At 42.6% G+C, this 18565-nt stretch overlaps 1 protein-coding gene across 1 annotated transcript in view; it reads left to right on the forward strand.

The window, feature by feature from the left end:
- The window catches only part of MEGF11 (multiple EGF like domains 11), a 344912-nt gene that overhangs the window by 272179 nt on the left and 54168 nt on the right, over positions 1 to 18565 (forward strand). The window contains exons 11-14 of the mRNA XM_044283159.1: positions 7085 to 7231; positions 9230 to 9364; positions 13091 to 13219; positions 15915 to 16043. Coding sequence (XP_044139094.1) covers positions 7085 to 7231; positions 9230 to 9364; positions 13091 to 13219; positions 15915 to 16043 — 540 coding nt within the window. The remainder of the gene's footprint in view (positions 1 to 7084; positions 7232 to 9229; positions 9365 to 13090; positions 13220 to 15914; positions 16044 to 18565) is intronic.

Raw genomic sequence — 18565 nt, forward strand, 5'->3', positions numbered from 1 at the left:
TGTGGAAGGCACTCTCTACCAATTTGGGTAGGAATCCATCCTTGCAGATCATGTACACTCATACATGCTGACTGTTTTCCTTGGAGCAGATGGAATCTTCCAGCAAGACATTGCGACATGTCACACGGCTAGAAATGTCAGACATTGGTTGGAAGAGCTTGACCAAGACTTCCAAGTACTACCCTGGCCCCCTAATTCTCCAGACTTGAACCAAGTTGAGCGTTTGTGGGACCACCTTGATGTTTGTGTTTGCTCTATGGATCTTCCCCCGCACACCCTCCAGCATCTGTGGGACCACCTTGATGTTTGTGTTTGCTCTATGGATCTTCCCCCGCACACCCTCCAGCCGCTGTGGGATGTCCTGCAGTCCTCATGGCTCCAGATACCTGTGACAACCTACCAGCACCTTACGGAGTCACTCCTAGCTGCTGTCCGTACTGCACACAACAGTTACTCTAGCTGGTGACCATAATAACGTGACTTGACTCTGTATATACGAATAGATACATCAATAATAGACCACCATTGTAGAAATAATACATTTTCACTGTATCCCTTTACTGCTGTGCTTTAATGTATAACAGGTGAATGGAACTGGGAGCTGTTTAGAGCAAAAAGCCAAATGAAAGCCGCCCCAGTCTACTCACTAAATAATCAATATCACCGAGGTACGACTACCTAAAATTTAACCTTTATTTTGGTCAATTAAAAATAAGAATTCCCTGGAAGGGGAACGAATAGTGCAACAAAACACAACAAAGACACAATACAATTTACACACGGAAGAGCAGGATCAGACAAGCGGATCAATATGAGAGGGAAAAAGGGGAGGAACGCATCAGGGCAACCCGTGCCCTAACAGTATCTGTCCCTACGATGTCCCTTTATGACTCCTCAGCCCGGAGATGTGTCTTAATGGTAGGCACACTCCGTCCACGTACCTATGCTGTCTATCCTTATGGTGCCCTTTGTATACTATCCCATATGGATATCTGGGTAATAGTATATAGAATAGATATCGGTTGTACAATCACGTGTCCCGACGCGTTTCCCCCCTTCCTCTCATTGAAGGGGTTCATCAAGGGACAAAAACAAATGTCAATTAAACACATAAAGTGTTCAACAAATATCCGTGAAGATGGATCATTAATCTGGAGGCCACAACCAAGACGAGTTCACTAGATATATAAGGGTCCGCACACGGTTGTGTTAAAATAAACAAACTCTCAACAGTAATAGATATACTTAGCTGGTCCACTGGATGGGGATCCAAGTCAGCGGTCCTAGGTGAACGTCCTGAAAGGGCCTCCAGGGGGCAAAATATGTTGTAGCTCCAATTTGTGTGAAGTTCCCACCTTCCCTAAATAGCCAGATGGGGCCGTCCCAATTGAAAGGGACCAATCAGGGATGCTGGTGTCAATCATGTGATTCTGCTATAGGGAATGGCCAGTATAGGTTATAGTAATCATATTATACATCCTCATGTGTTAGGAGGACGTCACCAGGTTAAATCTACCTCCCTTAACATAGATCGAGGGACAGCACCGGGTTACCCATGAATCGCATGATCACTATCAATCTGGGGAACCACTAAGGTGAAAACTCGATCAGGCTGTCCAGATACTAGTGGAACGCACGCCGACAGGTAAAATGACCGTGCGTTCCACCTCCAACCAATAGGGACAAGCCCCACTAGTCCTCCGTCATGCGTCACCGGAAGTGAGTAGATGGAACGCACGTCACACAGAGATGACCGTGCGCTCCATCTACAACCAATGAGAGACCACCGCCGCATCAACCAGCGGGGACGTAAAGGTAACCGATACGTTCCTCCATTCGGTCAGCTGACCCTGCATAAACGTAGTGCCAGCCTCCATTTCATTTGATCATAAATAGCAACCAATTAGGGATAAGTGGTGGCGGACATCATATAGATAACTAGAAAAGCTACAATTTCTGGGGAAATTGTGTGATGTGTTCTTGCCTCCACCAGTAGCTTACAACTGGAGTGGGCGGAGTAACTGGGTGGAGTGGCTTGAGTAAGTGTTGTGTGGTTGGATTGGCTGGAGTAACTGTGGAAAGGTTGCACCTAAAAGTCGGGGTGGTTGCACCTATTTGATTGGCCGTTGTAGACTCCACCCACTTTTATAAATTTTGACCTTTGTCTCACACTGACCCACCCTGCCGAGGTTGGGTGCTGTGGCTTAAATACTGTGAGAATGACAGCTGTTTAAAGGTTTCTTATTGAAGTCAATAGGGAAAATCTGATTGGTTGTTTGTGGCTCCGCCTACTTTTTAGCGTCCCCAAAATGAGATATACATTGGCACAGTCCTCCAGTGACCAACTGTACCAAGTTTCAGAACCCTGCCATTAACAGTCTAAGAGCAGCGGCAGTTTGAATTTTTCCCATTTAAACAAATGGCTGAAATTTGATTGGCCGTTGTAGACCCCGCCCACTTTTAATTTTTTTTTTACCCCAGTCACCCAATGACCTACGGTGCCAAGTTTGGGTATTCTGGCTTAAATATTGTGAGAATGACAGCAATTTAAAGGTTTCTCATTGAAGTCAATAGGAAAAATCTGATTTGTCGTTGTTGACTCCGCCCACTTTTTCAATTTTTGAAGCCAAAGTAATCTATGACCTGATTTCTGAGATTTGAAGCCCCTGACATCAATAATGGCAGCATTTTTCAATTTTCTGCATTTTTCAATTTTCCCATTGAAATCAATCAAAGAAATCTGATTGGTTGTTTTTGGCCCCGCCCACTTTTCTGAATTTTAATCCTAATCCTAAATTGTCCAACTGTACCAAGTTTGGGGATCCTGCCATTAACAGTCTAAGAGCAGCGGCAGTTTTAAATTTTCCCATTAAAACATATAGCTGAAATTTGATTGGCCGTTGTAGACCCCGCCCACTTTAAAACATTTGAATTCTAGTCACCTATTAACCGAATATATTAAGTTTAACAACCCTGCCATTAACAATGTTGAAATGGCAGCAATTTAAAATTTTCTCATTGAAGACAATAGGGAAAATCTGATTTGTTGTTGTTGGCTCCGCCCACTTTTTAAATTTTTGAATCCAAATTAATCTATCACCTGATTTCAGAGATTTGAAGCCCCTGACATCAATCATGGAAGCATTTTTCAATTTTCTGCATTTTTTTTTTTCCACATTGAAATCAATGAAAGAAATCTGATTGGTTGTTTTTGGCCCCGCCCACTTTTCAAAATTTTAATCCTAATCCTAAATTGTCCAACTGTACCAAGTTTGGGGAACCTGCCATTAACAGTCTAAGAGCAGCGGCAGTTTGAATTTTTCCCATTTAAACAAATGGCTGAAATTTGATTGGCCGTTGTAGACTCCGCCCACTTTTTTATAAATTTTTGAATCCAGTCACCCAATGACCTACGGTGCCAAGTTTGGGTATTCTGGCTTAAATACTGTGAGAATGACAGCAATTTAAAGGTTTCTCATTAAAGTTAATAGGGAAAATCTGATTTGTTGTTGTTGGCTCCGCCCACTTTTAAATTTTTGAATCCAAAGTAATCTATGACCTGATCTCAGCGATTTGAAGCCCCTGACATCAATCATGGCAGCATTTTTCAATTTTCTGAATTTTTTTTTTTCCATATTGAAATCAATGAAAGAAATCTGATTGGTTGTTTTTGGCCCCGCCCACTTTTCAAAATTTTAATCCTAATCCTAAATTGTCCAACTGTACCAAGTTTGGGAAACCTGCCATTAACAGTCTAAGAGCAGCGGCAGTTTGAATTTTTCCCATTTAAACAAATGGCTGAAATTTGATTGGCCGTTGTAGACTCCGCCCACTTTTTCATTATTTTTTGAATCCAGTCACCCAATGACCTACGGTGCCAAGTTTGGGTATTCTGGCTTAAATACTGTGAGAATGACAGCAATTTAAAAGTTTCTCATTGAAGTCAATAGGGAAAATCTGATTGGTTGTTGTTGGCTCTGCCCACTTTTTAAATTTTTGAATCCAAAGTAATCTATCACCTGATTTCAGCGATTTGAAGCCCCTGACATCAATCATGGCAGCATTTTTCAATTTTCTGAATTTTTTTTTTTCCATATTGAAATCAATGAAAGAAATCTGATTGGTTGTTTTTGGCCCCGCCCACTTTTCAAAATTTTAATCCTAATCCTAAATTGTCCAACTGTACCACGTTTGGGAAACCTGCCATTAACAGTCTAAGAGCAGCGGCAGTTTGAATTTTTCCCATTTAAACAAATGGCTGAAATTTGATTGGCCGTTGTAGACTCCGCCCACTTTTTCATTATTTTTTGAATCCAGTCACCCAATGACCTACGGTGCCAAGTTTGGGTATTCTGGCTTAAATACTGTGAGAATGACAGCAATTTAAAGGTTTCTTATTGAAGTCAATAGGGAAAATCTGATTGGTTGTTTGTAGCTCCGCCCACTTTTTAATGTCCCCAAAATGTGACAGAAATTTTCAGGTTGACCCCATGACTGAGTGACCCAAGTTTGGTGAGTTTCACTCCGAAGCTGTATGAGTGACAAACATTTGCATTTTTCCAATAAAACTCTATGGGAGAAAAAAAGAGGTTTTCGGGGGCCCGCCCCAGGGGCCCGGAGGGTGGGATCGGTTAACAAAGCACAAGCAAGATACTCGGGTATGTGCCGACCAAGAGTGCAAAGTTCGGTATTTATACTCCTAAATCTGTGGGAGGAGTAGCAATTTGAACGTCTCATTGTAGTCAATGGGGAGAATTTGATTGGTTCTGTGTGGCCCCGCCCAAATTTTCGGGTCTCCGAAATGTGCTAACAAATTGCGCGTTGACCCCATGACTAAGTGACCCAAGTTTGGTGACTTTAGTTTAAAATCTGTGCGACTGGGAGCGATTTGAAAATTTTCCCTGTCAAAGTCAATGGGAAAAACTTGGATTTTGGGGGCCCTGTCCCAGGGGCCCGGAGGGTGGGATCGGGTAACAAAGCACAAGCAAGGTACTCGGGTGGGTGCCGACCAAGTCTGCAAAGTTTGGAATTTGTACTCCTAAAAATGTGGGAGGAGTAGCGATTTGAAGGTCTCATTATAGTCAATGGGGAGATTTTGATTGGTTCTGTGTGGCCCCGCCTACATTTTGGGGTCCCCGAAATGTGCCAAAAATTTTCGGGTTGAGCCCATGACTAAGTGACCCAAGTTTGGTGACTTTAGCCTCAAAGCCTGGCGAGTGGGAGCGATTTGAAAATTTACCCTGTCAAAGTCTATGGGAAAAAAGGGGGCTTCCGGGGCCCGCCACGGGGGCCCCGGGGGTGGGATCGCTCCACAAAGTAATAGCAATCCAATCGGGCACAATGTGCACGTTTTGGTAAATTTTTGTCTATGTAGTGTAAAAACTGTGGGAGGAGTTAGGGTGGCAAATTTGGCTATAATAAGAATAAGAATATATATGTGAGATAACATTATGTGGTCTTGCTATGCAAGAACACATAATAAAGATGTCCTGGTAAATTGTGAAGTGGCCGGTGCATGATAAATGCATCTGGCACCATTATGCTATTATAGTGATCAGTCATCGGATGTATTCATTAATAAATCCAGGCTGTAACCATCTCATGTTTTCTTGCCCCTCCCCCATATCCTGGGATTAACAGGGTTAATTGAATACTTGCCCTGCGGACATATATTTAGGTACCCTTACGACCGTTATTATCTATATGATGTCCGCCACCACTTATCCCTAATTGGTTGCTATTTATGATCAAATGAAATGGAGGCTGGCACTACGTTTATGCAGGGTCAGCTGACCGAATGGGGGAACGTATCGGTTACCTTTACGTCCCCGCTGGATGATGCGGCGGCAGTCCCTCCTTGGTTGTAGATGGAGCGCACGGTCATCTCTGTGTGACGTGCGTTCCATCTACTCACTTCCGGTGACGCATGACGGAGGACTAGTGGGGCTTGTCCCTATTGGTTGGAGGTGGAACGCACGGTCATTTTACCTGTCGGCGTGCGTTCCACTAGTATCTGGACAGCCTGATCGAGTTTTCACCTTAGTGGTTCCCCAGATTGATAGTGATCATGCGATTCATGGGTAACCCGGTGCTGTCCCTCGATCTATGTTAAGAGGGGTAGATTTAACCTGGTGACGTCCTCCTAACACATGAGGATGTATAATATGATTACTATAACCTATACTGGCCATTCCCTATAGCAGAATCACATGATTGACACCAGCATCCCTGATTGGTCCCTTTCAATTGGGACGGCCCCATCTGGCTATTTAGGGAAGGTGGGAACTTCACACAAATTGGAGCTACAACATATTTTGCCCCCTGGAGGCCCTTTCAGGACGTTCACCTAGGACCGCTGACTTGGATCCCCATCCAGTGGACCAGCTAAGTATATCTATTACTGTTGGAGAGTTTGTTTATTTTAACACAACCGTGTGCGGACCCTTATATATCTAGTGAACTCGTCTTGGTTGTGGCCTCCAGATTAATGATCCATCTTCACGGATATTTGTTGAACACTTTATGTGTTTAATTGACATTTGTTTTTGTCCCCTGATGAACCCCTTCAATGAGAGGAAGGGGGGAAACGCGTCGGGACACGTGATTGTACAACCGATATCTATTCTATATACTATTACCCAGATATCCATATGGGATAGTATACAAAGGGCACCATAAGGATAGACAGCATAGGTACGTGGACGGAGTGTGCCTACCATTAAGACACATCTCCGGGCTGAGGAGTCATAAAGGGACATCGTAGGGACAGATACTGTTAGGGCACGGGTTGCCCTGATGCGTTCCTCCCCTTTTTCCCTCTCATATTGATCCGCTTGTCTGATCCTGCTCTTCCGTGTGTAAATTGTATTGTGTCTTTGTTGTGTTTTGTTGCACTATTCGTTCCCCTTCCAGGGAATTCTTATTTTTAATTGACCAAAATAAAGGTTAAATTTTAGGTAGTCGTACCTCGGTGATATTGATTGAATAGCTTTGCGACCACCCGCTTTATCTAGATTTAGAGCTTTACTACTCACTAAATACCCATTGTAGAGGCTGTGATCTAACGACCTCCTTCTATTTGCAGGCATTCACTGTGACAATGTGTGCGCTCAAGGACGATGGGGGCCCAACTGTTCCATGTCATGTCACTGTGAGAATGGGGGTTCATGCTCACCTGAGGATGGGAGCTGCGAGTGTGCTCCAGGGTATCGAGGAGCCTTGTGCCAAAGAAGTAAGGAATAATTAGCAGTTAAAAAATGTTGTTTTTTTTCCTATTTTTTCTATTTCTATGCATCATGTAAATGTAAATGTAAAATGTCAGATTTACTATACATTGCGCAAGAAACTGGCTTGAAGGGGTATTCCCATCTCAGACAATGGGGGCATATCGCTAGGATATGCCCCCATTGTCGGATAGGTGCGGGTCCTACAATGAGAACAAAGCTGGGAAAGCTGTGCCTGGAGGACCCAGGATTTCCCGGGGTCCTTCCACCACCAAGCGCTGCTCCCATAGAAGTGAATGGAAGCGCATGCGCGGCCCATGCTCCAATTCGTTTCTATGGGCAGACGAAAATAGCCAAGCCAGCGATCGGCTATTTTCTGCAGCCCCATAGAAATGAATGGAGGTCGGCTGCGCATGCGCAGTGCGCCCTCCATTCATTTCCGTTCTCATTGTAGGTGGGACCCGCACCTATCAGACAATGGGGGCATAACCTAGCGATATGCCCCCATTGTCTGAGATGAGAAAACCTCTTTAAGTTATATCTGTAGTCTTTACCAGCCCCAAGCTGGCGTGGACTTCAGTTTCTGGCGCACAGACCGCTAGAGATGCGACTAATTTGTTAAGAGGCATATGCCCCTTAATACTGTAAATAAGGCGCATCTCACTCCAGCACAGAGGGATCAAGACTGGTGTCCGGGAATGTCAGTCTCAATAAATGTCCCTCAAAAAGAGAAGACAGCAATACAATGGGTCTTCAAAGAGGACCTGTAACCTCTCCTGACATGTCTGTTGTAGTAACTACTTCCATTCCACATAAAATTACAATTCTGGAGCATCTATTCTTATGACTGTGTGATGTGCCATTCCTTTATTATTCCTGCTAGAAGTTATGAATAGATTGCCAGTAGTTTGCAATAAAGTTGGGCATTACCAGTTAGGGGAGATGTCCCTGCACAGTCTGATCCTATCTAGTCAGGGCTGCCAGTGTCAGACTGTGCAGGGACACACCCCGAACTGGTAACACCCATCTGGACCTTCCCTGCAAACTGCTGGCAATCCAATCATAACTTCTAGAAGGAATAATAAACAAATGGTACTAAAAAAAGACATGTCAGGAGAGGTTACAGGTCCTCCTCAAATCATGAGTACATAACATGATATACACCATGAGATGGTCAGGGGTGCTGTAAAACCAAGTGTGCCAGGGTTCATTTGTATTTGATCATTCTCTATGGTTTGCTGTAGAGACTTTACTAAGGGCATATTACCAAGTGCTTAGCAACATCATAGCATTATACACAGAGAAATACAACATGAGGATGTAATCACATATATTCCTATAGATGTCACTGTTGATCAGCAGTTCTTTCTATCAGTAATTATGTTGCTTTTCTATTCCATATTTTACTATAATCAATATATTTGCTGCATCAAGTCACTGGTATAGCCATCATCCTGTGTGTTGGATTCAGCCATACTTTTGTATTTTACTGTAATTGTTTCTTTGTCATATCATTATGATGACTTCTATAATATCCTATCACTCATAAGTTACCTTCATTAACTGGCATCTCCTATGACACACAACCCTCGCACATACCAGTCATCACACAGTCATCATCAAATCATCAGTGCAGCTTCTTATAGGTCGGGTTGATTTATGGGCAGTAGTAATGTTTACTATAGTTTTTATATATTATATAATAAATAAATAAAAATATATATATAATAATTATTATAATATACAATTAATAATATATAATAAAATAAACTTATATGACAGCATGCTTGAAAGTCTGCTGAACAACACAGCAGTCAGTAAAGCTATATCTTCCTGTAAAAGTCCAAACTTATGAATTCATGTGGCTGTAGCCTAAAACTTTCCATCCTATAGCTCCATGACATACGTATATACTCAGCATTGTGGGTACCTGGATATAGACTGGATATATGCAGTATTTTCTATGCCTGTGTTGTCCTCTGATATTTCACTTTGCATCTTCGCAGTTTGCTCTCCTGGATTTTATGGGCATCGCTGCAGCCAAACATGTCCCCAGTGTGTCCACGCCAATGGACCATGTCATCACATCACAGGCCATTGTGACTGCCTACCGGGATTTTTTGGGCCACTTTGCAATCAAGGTAATAGCAAGCATTTCTACTAGGACTGTCCACTTGTCCTTGTGTTGTGTCTGGTATTGCAGCAGTCAGTGGATCTGACTTTTCAGATACAATCCATGGGGCTATTTCTAGAAAAAAGCAGTCCTCTTTTCTTATATTGGAAACCCCTTTGAGCACATGGGAATAGTGGGAAAAAAGTCCTTAGATGGAGTGGCCAGCCATTAAAGGGCACATATAAGGATTATTGCTAACACTCTTATCAGCAAATGGGCACCACGCCAATCAAAAATTTTGTCTCGTCCAAAGGTAGCCATAAAAATGGCATATTTGCCAGCAGGTCTTGCAGATGTTTGGATAACAGGTTGACTTTTTTCTGTCTGATCGTATTGTTTTCCCTTTGATATCATAAGTTGTGCTAGAGTTGTATGTCAGCCACATATCTTCTGCTTCATAACATGCATATCTGTCCCTATCTACTTGGACGATCTGCCCTAACTTGGCGACGGTCCCTAACTTGACTAAGTGTAGGGGCCTAAAACAAGTTGGGTAAAAGAGTAGTTAGAAAGAAAGAGATCAGAACCAGACAGACAAAACCAGGACCAGATCAGAACCAAAAAGCGAAGTCAAAATCAAGCCAGAGTCCAAACCAGAGAGATACATCAGAACCAACAAAAGATAAAAACACAGTCAAATACCAGACGGGATCAGTACCAGAAGATAATGTCAGAGGAGTAATCGACAGTCAGGAGCAAGTCAGGTCAAGGACAATCCAAAAGTCAGGATACCAGTGATCCAACCAATAGTAATACACGCTACTGAGGCTAAGAAGACCAATCACAGGCAACTGTGGTCATAACCCTCTTGCAAGAAGCACATGATGCCGAGCCGGATTGGTCTTGCATCCTTGCTGCTTAATAGGCCACTGGAGTCGGGGCTGGTTGCTGTGGCAGCTGAATGACCCCGGTGGTAACTGAGTGACGCCAGCGACACCACCACAACATGGCAGATAGGTACATGACAATATCAAGCTGAACACGCATGTTAATGATAAATCTGGCCATTTTAATTGGTAAACACTAGTTATTTCACGTCCTTGGCCAGCATTTGCCCTAGGCGAACAAAAACGAATTAGTGATGGGGTCATCCGTCTATATCCAACATTACAAAATAAACTGGAGTTGATCCCCTTCATTCCTCAGAGCAGGAGATGGAAATGAGTAACATTCGGTTGAGTATTATTATCAGGCCTCCGAGTTTGTCCTCTGTGGTTCTGTCTGTTCCAGTCCTATCGGAAAGCAGATAGGAGACTCAGAGCGATGCAGACGATACAGAAATGGAGCTTTATCACTGCGACCAGGCGCTGCTTCATTACCAAGGTCTCTTTTCTTGGAAGACAAATCAAACTAGAAAAAAAAAATCCTTCGTGGGGGCGTCAGGGTTCTTATCAGATTGTCCAAGCAGGAAGGGGCCAGGTGACTCTGATTGAGGGAACTGCGCAGGGGGAGGGGTAGGTTGCTAATGTCGCTGTCAGGCGGCTTGCGGATTATGCTGTCTGTGTCATGGATGGTCTGTGGAAAGATAAGGTTTTATCACAGTGGCATTTTTCTGATGTTTTCTCCTGGGATTCAGTTTTCTGATAATAAACCTGTGACAACCCCCCTTTACTGTGTGAAATAATGCAGAAAAACATTATTCTGGAGCCGTATTAGGGCCCCCTCCGCCCCGAAACATCAACAAGCTGTATTCTCTGTCACTGAACTGCGGCAGAGAGCGAGATAATCAGGGGGTGCGCCACCCCTCAAGCAAAAAGCTACATTTTAACAGCATCTCTCCACGTACCTTGTCATTGTGTAAAAATAACAATGATTATTTAACTGGCTAAATATTTCATTGTATTTCCAGTATATTCTACCATGTCTCATAAAGACTCTGCAGCCATTCTCCCAGTATACTCCTTAGAAACAGAGCGACTAGTCTTATATACATGGTTTTATTTTAATGGGAAAAACCGAACCTTACGTGCAGAAGGCTTCATACGTGAATGGCAGATCACAGGATTTCTATGTCAGGCGGCAGATCGCTCAGTCAGTGATTTGAACATGAGATAAAACAAGGAATTGAAGGTGAGAGAGCCCTGAACCCAAGAGCTGTCAATCTTACACATAAAAGGTAGAGTCTAGGGCCGACAACATACAGGCATAGTATTGTGAAGTCCTGTTTCTATTCTTGAAACAATAGACGTTTGGATATTTTTTATTTTTTCTGTGTAGAACAGGAATCTATTTCTTAGAAGAGGCTCGGATTGTCCGAGGACGTTAGCAGAAGACCTTGCAGGCCAAGAAAACTAGGGCAGGCAAAGTCTGCTTACTATGGGCAACACCACTGGTCTTACGGACTCCCCAGTAATAACCTACTAGCGCCTATTGATGTGTGTGGAATGGTAACGGTTAGAGATCAGTGAATTTTCTTTAAAATTCGATTTGGCTACTTCGCCGAATTTTGCAAAAAAATTTGCTTTATGATGAATTACTTTGTCATGTAGCGCATTTTTTGTAGGTAGCGGGTGCAATGAGAGGGAGCTACGATAGCGCCGATCCCCATCATTGTACCCCTCAGATGCTGCATTTATACATGATCGTGGCATCTGAGAGTAGAAACAGTGTAAGGGCTCATGCCCACGACCGTGTGCCAGCCGGGCACGTTTTTGCACTGCATCACGGATGTGGACCCATTCGCTTGAATGGGTCTGGATCCGTCTGCAGTATTTGTACAGATGTTGCCCGTGCATTCGGGACCGCAAGCTGCACTTTTCTGTATAACTGGAGGGTGGACCTACTGGTGTCCCTAGAGCAAGGACTCACAACCTGCAGCCCGGGGCCCTCAATACCATTCTGTGCGGCCCCCAACCATCTGGTAGCAGACATGTATGTCTATGTCTTGTGGCTGCTCACATGTATCTTTCATGTATTCCCCATTAGATGGGAATCCTGGAGGTGTAACCAGAAATGTATGATGTACCCCCCCGGCCTAGAGGATCTGGCACTGCTACCAGGTCTTGAAATCCTTGACTTTTGCCTCTATGGTTTCGGTCCGGTTTGTTGAACCTGTCTGAGAATGGTGGACAATATTGTCTTTGAATTAAAACCTAAACAGGTCTGTAGTAGAAAAAAATAAAAGTATTTCACATTGACGTTATTGCGCCTTTATGAAATGTTCATGCTAGTCAGGTACCCGCCATACCACTTTCTGGATAGCATGAAAAAAAAGGGTGCCAATAAGGACCCGTTCACACAACCGTTTTTTTCAGTTGTGTGAGATTGAAAACCGTCTTGGCGTCCTATCAGCATTTCTGTGCGCTCTCTCGTAGATGCTGATTGGCTGGGAGCTTGGAGTCAGACAAGAAGTAGGCTTTAACATTTTACATATGTCCATCTTTCCGGTGCTTGTCTTATGAGATGAGATTTGACGATGCACAGAAGTACTACAACCATTGTGGATAATGAGAGTGCAGCACACAATTAGGTCAGGGAGTCCTCAGAACAGGATTTGAGAATTCATGCTCCATGGACTAATCCACTGTTCAGTACAGAACATTGCTGTGCAACTACAACTACCAGCATGCCATTGTGCCTGAGACTTCACCAGCTGCAATAGTAGCAGCAGCACCACATGTTATTTTCCCTCCATTATATACCAAGAAGATTGCATTTCCAGTGTTGATGTGACTGTCGCCCTCCTTTATTACAGTTTGTACTAGTGGAAGATTCGGCCGGAGCTGCGCAGAATTCTGCATATGCAGCAACAATGCAACCTGCAACCCCATCGATGGCTCCTGCCAGTGCTACCCTGGCTGGATAGGCAGTGACTGCTCTGATGGTAAGTGGTGCTGAAATGATCATTCTGGGTTACGTAGCAGAACCCCGCACCTATATTGAATTTTCTGTGGGAAAAGTTACTATGGAGCCAGCATATCCTGCATAGCAATACAGTTCAATTACATGTTCTATAAAATACACAGCTTGCAGCAGACGCTGACCTTCTGCTGAATCATCAACAGAACGTGTCATCTGAAAATGACCCATTGTTAAAATCATGCTTTTATGTTAAGCATGTTTTCTTAGAACTTTTGGTGATTTTATCATTTTCCGTGTCACTATCTAAAAATTAGAATATTGTGCAAAAGTCCATTTATTTTAGTAATGCAAAGTAAAAGGAATTGCCTTAATGCAGCTTAAAATTCGAATTTTGTGAAAAGGTTCAATATTCTAAGCTCAAAGTGTCACACAGTAGTCAGGTAATTAATCCATACCCCCTGAGCAAAGGGGACCTCAAAATTGTGACTTTGGGGTTTCATAAGCTGAAAGCCATAATCATCCAAATTATAACAAATAAAGGCTACAAATATCTCACTTTGCATGTAATGAGTTTATCTCATATGTTAGTTTCATTCACCTTTTAAGTTGCATTACTGAAATAAATGAACTTTGCACAATATTCAAATTTTTCAAGTTTCACCTGTATATAAAAATTAAAAAAAACAACAACAACAAAACTAAAATCCTGCAGTTTTCACACTGGCCACTAGGCCTAAAATATGTCAAGACTTCCTGTCTTTTGACAACGCCCCACTGCACTCCCACCCCGGGGCCTGTCCGCTTCTTCACCAGTAAAGCATTATACATAAATGAACTTTCTAAAACCATAGACGCAATGGACAGGAGCTGACCCCATTGACTTCTATTGGAGAGGTTTCTAGGGGTGCTCTGTAACCTGTGCAGAGGTCAGGGAGGAGTAGATAAGCTGCGATATCACCTACTGGTGGTGATAATGATAATAGCTACTGAAAGTTACCTGTACAGAAAAAAAAATCATGACCTGTTTTTAGACCTAGTGGCCAGTGCGAAAATTACAGGATTATATGCATTTTTTTATGTAATTAGTAACCTGGAAAAAACTAAAACTCAGCACCATTGTGGTCCTGTTGTGCGATTAATGTTTATGCCACCAATGATTTGATAAAAAAAAAACACCTTAACATAAAAATGTGATTTAAGTAATAGGTCATTTTCTGACACATTCCCTTTAACCCCTTCCTGAAATGTAATAGTACATCACATGTCTGATCTTTAAAGATGGTACCCGCTGACAGCAGACACCCGGGGATGATGTCTGCTACTGGCGAAAGTGGTGATCGCAGACCTTTTACTCCTCTGATGCCGTGGTCACATTTGAGAATGCACAACCTGGAAGTACTGCACTTCTGTGTCTGGAGGCAGTGATCGGAGGAGCCGTTCATTGTCTGTGAAAGGACAGGGCCTGTTGAGGCTCTGATGCCTCAACAGCTATATGGAAAGTCGGCCAACAGGAGGCAGCACAACATTGGAATATACCAATCTTTGTATATTGTAATAGATAAAATTCCATAACTTTTTACAAATTGCAATCAAATGATTGCATGTTATAGTCACCTAGGGTGACTAAAAAAAGTTTTTAAAAATAATATATATTTTTTTTAAATATAAACATTCAAATCACCCCCTTTCCTCAAAATAAAAATAAACAATAAAAAAATGAACGTAATAGGCATTGCTGCTTCTGAAAATGCCTGTACTATTAAAATATAAAGATTTATTCCATATGATAAATGGTGTAATGGAAATGGGCGATTCATTGTTTTTTTTATTGTTTCTTCTCCCCCCCAAAAAAAATTAAATAAAAAGTAATCAACAAATCATAAACACCCCCAAAAATGAGCCCTCACACAGCTCTGTAGATGTAACTATAACAAAAAGGAATGGGGGTCAGAATATGGTGATAAATATTAATTTTTTCTTCAGTATCAAAGCACAAGAAAAACTATACTTATGTGGTATTGTTGTAATCATACTGGCCTGGAGAATAAACGGCACAGGTCAGTTTTACCATATAGTGAAAGCCCAAAAAACAAACCCATAAAATTGCTTCTTCCCATTTGGATTTTTTCCCCCCACTTCGTCCTATGCAGTATTACGTGCCACTAGAAAGTACAACTTGTCCCGCAACAACAACAAAAAAAAAAAATAATCATATGGCTCTGTGAACAAAAAAGGTATGGCTCCAGGAAGGCTGCGAATAAAAAACAAAAATGGAAAATCGCCATCTTTTTTGCTGGTGGAAGTGCAGTGAATCGCAGAAAATGTTAGTATTTGGTATGGTTTGACCTATACTAACGACGTAATTCTCAAATTTCAATGGAATGATTTGTTCTTCACAAGAAAATACTTATACAGACATTCTAGAATAAAATGATTACTTAGGCTGAGTTCAGATCACATTTTTCCCATCAGTTTAACGTATACAAAAGGCGTATACGTTAAACGGATGCCTCAGACTGATGCCATACAGTGGCATCCACTGTGAAAAAAAAAAATATATATACATTTTTTTACAGGACTGTACAAGATACAAAAATGTGGTGTGCTACGTTTTTGTGTCCTTTTTTTTAGTAACGTATACATCAAGCCGAGGCATAAAATGTGATGTGAGCCCTCCGTTAATGACTCGTCTGAAAGGCTCCTGATTCTTTTTACAGAATGCCCCCCTGGATTATGGGGTCCGGACTGCATCCACACGTGTAACTGCCACAACGATGCGGAGTGCAGTGCGTATGACGGCGAATGTAAATGTACTCCCGGCTGGACAGGGCTGTTCTGCACCCAGAGTAAGTACAATAGCAGCTCTGGTTACGTATGTAAGGAATATACTGTGTCTACCCAGAGGTGTTCACTCGATTTACTAACCATTCATCCAGCAGAAAATATAGAAGGAAAGCCTCAATCTCATGTGATGTCCCTACAGCCACACAATACAAGCAAGCTGCAAATATGAGCCGATGTAATGCTTTCATCTTTGTCGACCAGTTATGCAATTTTTGACATTAACTGCCAAAAATCTCATGGGGCTGTCAAGGGTAACAAGGATCCGATGCTGATAACTGCTTGGTGACAGTTATCCTATATTTGGGCACCTTAATCCTAATTGCCACCCTCCGCGCTGGTTAGACAGGAAGGGAAAAATTGAGCACGCTGACTATTGTCTCCTCAGGGTGACTTGCTGCCCCCTTCTGGCACATACTGCCTTCTGGCTATTCTCTTATTTATACATACTATGCTACGTACACATATACGTCATATATGTTTTATGTGTTTGGTGTATACACGGTAGAACATACTGTACATGGTCAGTCTCATTATGTATGATATGTATATGATATGTGGACGGTGTAGGGTCACAGATGAGGGTGCATAGTCTTCCAATAACTAATATGCTTTTACTATCCTAGTCGGGGTACGGCCACACAATTTGGAAGCCAAAGATCCCCCCAAGACAGATGTCGGGGGGAGGATTGGTTGCGTTGAATTTCAACTCCCGATCCTCTTGTTCTCCCAGGAGATAAAACCCCATTTACATGTAGCAGAAAAAAAAAAAAAAACATGGATTTCAATTAGGATTGAATCCAGAACAGAGGAGCATTATGTTTTTATACTTTTCTTCCTCTTCCACATCTGATCTTGCACATCAAACTAACAGCACACTGTGTAAAGGCGTCTTAGGCCTTTGAAGGTTTATTGCATATCCACATTCTATTGAGTCCTAAGAAATACATTATTTAATCCAAGTTTTCCTGACCCTCGGACATCACAGCAAGAACCCTGTGTGATAATGGAATTTTCTTTTCTTCGGAAAGGTTAGCTACATATAGGTATGGTGTGGTACTAGCCTGTCTGGTAATGGTCCTTTCCATGTTTAGAGAATTATTCACATATAGCAGTGGATGGATACAGTATACATCACATGACTGTCCCTCCCAACTTTTGAAAATGACAAGGAGGGACAACAGCGTATCATGACGTGATACATTTTATTATACTAAGCCACGCCTCTAACTCAGCTTAGTGCCCCCACCCAGAAGTTATATTTACATTATGCCCCCTCACAGTAGTATTGCCCACATTGTGCCACCCTTTCATTAGTATTGCCCACATTGTGTCCCCTTTCAGTAGTAATACCCACCTTGTGTCCACATTTCTGTAGTTATGCCCACATTGTGCCCCCTTTCAGTAGTAATGCCCATCTTGCGCCCACATTTCAGTAATGACCACATTGTGCCCCGCTTCAGTAGTAATACCCACCTTGTCCCATCCTTTCATTGGTAATGCCCACATTGTGCCCCCTTTCAGTAGCAATACCCATCTTGTGCCCACTTTTAAGTAGTTATGACCACATTGTGCCCCCCTTTCAGTAGTTATGCCCACATTGTGCCCCTTTCAGTAGTAATGCCCACCTTGTGGCCCCCTTTCATTAGTAATGCCCACCTTGTGCCCCCCTTTCAGTAGTTATGCCCACATTCTGCCCCCTATTATAAATAATGCTTACATGGTTACCCCCTTTCAGTAGTAATGCTCACATTGTGCCAATCGTTGAGTAGCAATGCCCGCATTGTGCCCCCCTTTTTGTAGTTCCACCTCTGTTAATAAAATTAAATTAAAAAAATACTCACCTAGTTCTCTCAACTATCAAAGCACATCCTGCTCTCCCCAGCAGGCACCTTCCTGTAATATATTATGCCGGCTGGGCTGTGTAGGAGAAGTGCTACTGGTATGCAAGGCTCACAGCTTTAGGATGGAGTCAGGCGGACACAGCTGTAACTTAAAAAATGTAATAAAAATAAAAAAGGTGGCCTTTCCTCCACTACCAAACATACAGGAGAATACATCTCTAAATACCTATTAAATCAAGTGATGTTTCCTGTGATGTATACACTCTGTTTCCTCATTTTATCCATTTGGACCAGAACACCATGACAACTTTTTTTAGACATGTCTTGTCTCTGCAGAGTTTACCACACAGACATCTTGGATTCCCGACTTTTCCATCATCCTCCTCAACTTCTTAAATGGGTTATCCAACCCCTATAATGTCCCCTAAAATGCCTGGGCACCTCATACAGGTTATACTTACCCTGCACCCTGGCACCCGCTTCGCGGAATGTTTTGATCCACGCAACGGGGAGATGCAGCAGCGGCCGTGCAGGAGCGATGTGGGTGCCGGGGAGCTGGGTAAGTATAACCTGTATGACGTCCCCGGGCATTTTGTGGGATATTATAGGTGTTGGATAACCCCTTTCACAGCAATAATAATTCCTATTGTGGCTACTGTAATAATGCCCTCCTAGTATCCCCT

Source organism: Bufo gargarizans, chromosome 2, assembly GCF_014858855.1.
Source record: "Bufo gargarizans isolate SCDJY-AF-19 chromosome 2, ASM1485885v1, whole genome shotgun sequence".
Classification (NCBI taxonomy): domain Eukaryota; kingdom Metazoa; phylum Chordata; class Amphibia; order Anura; family Bufonidae; genus Bufo; species Bufo gargarizans.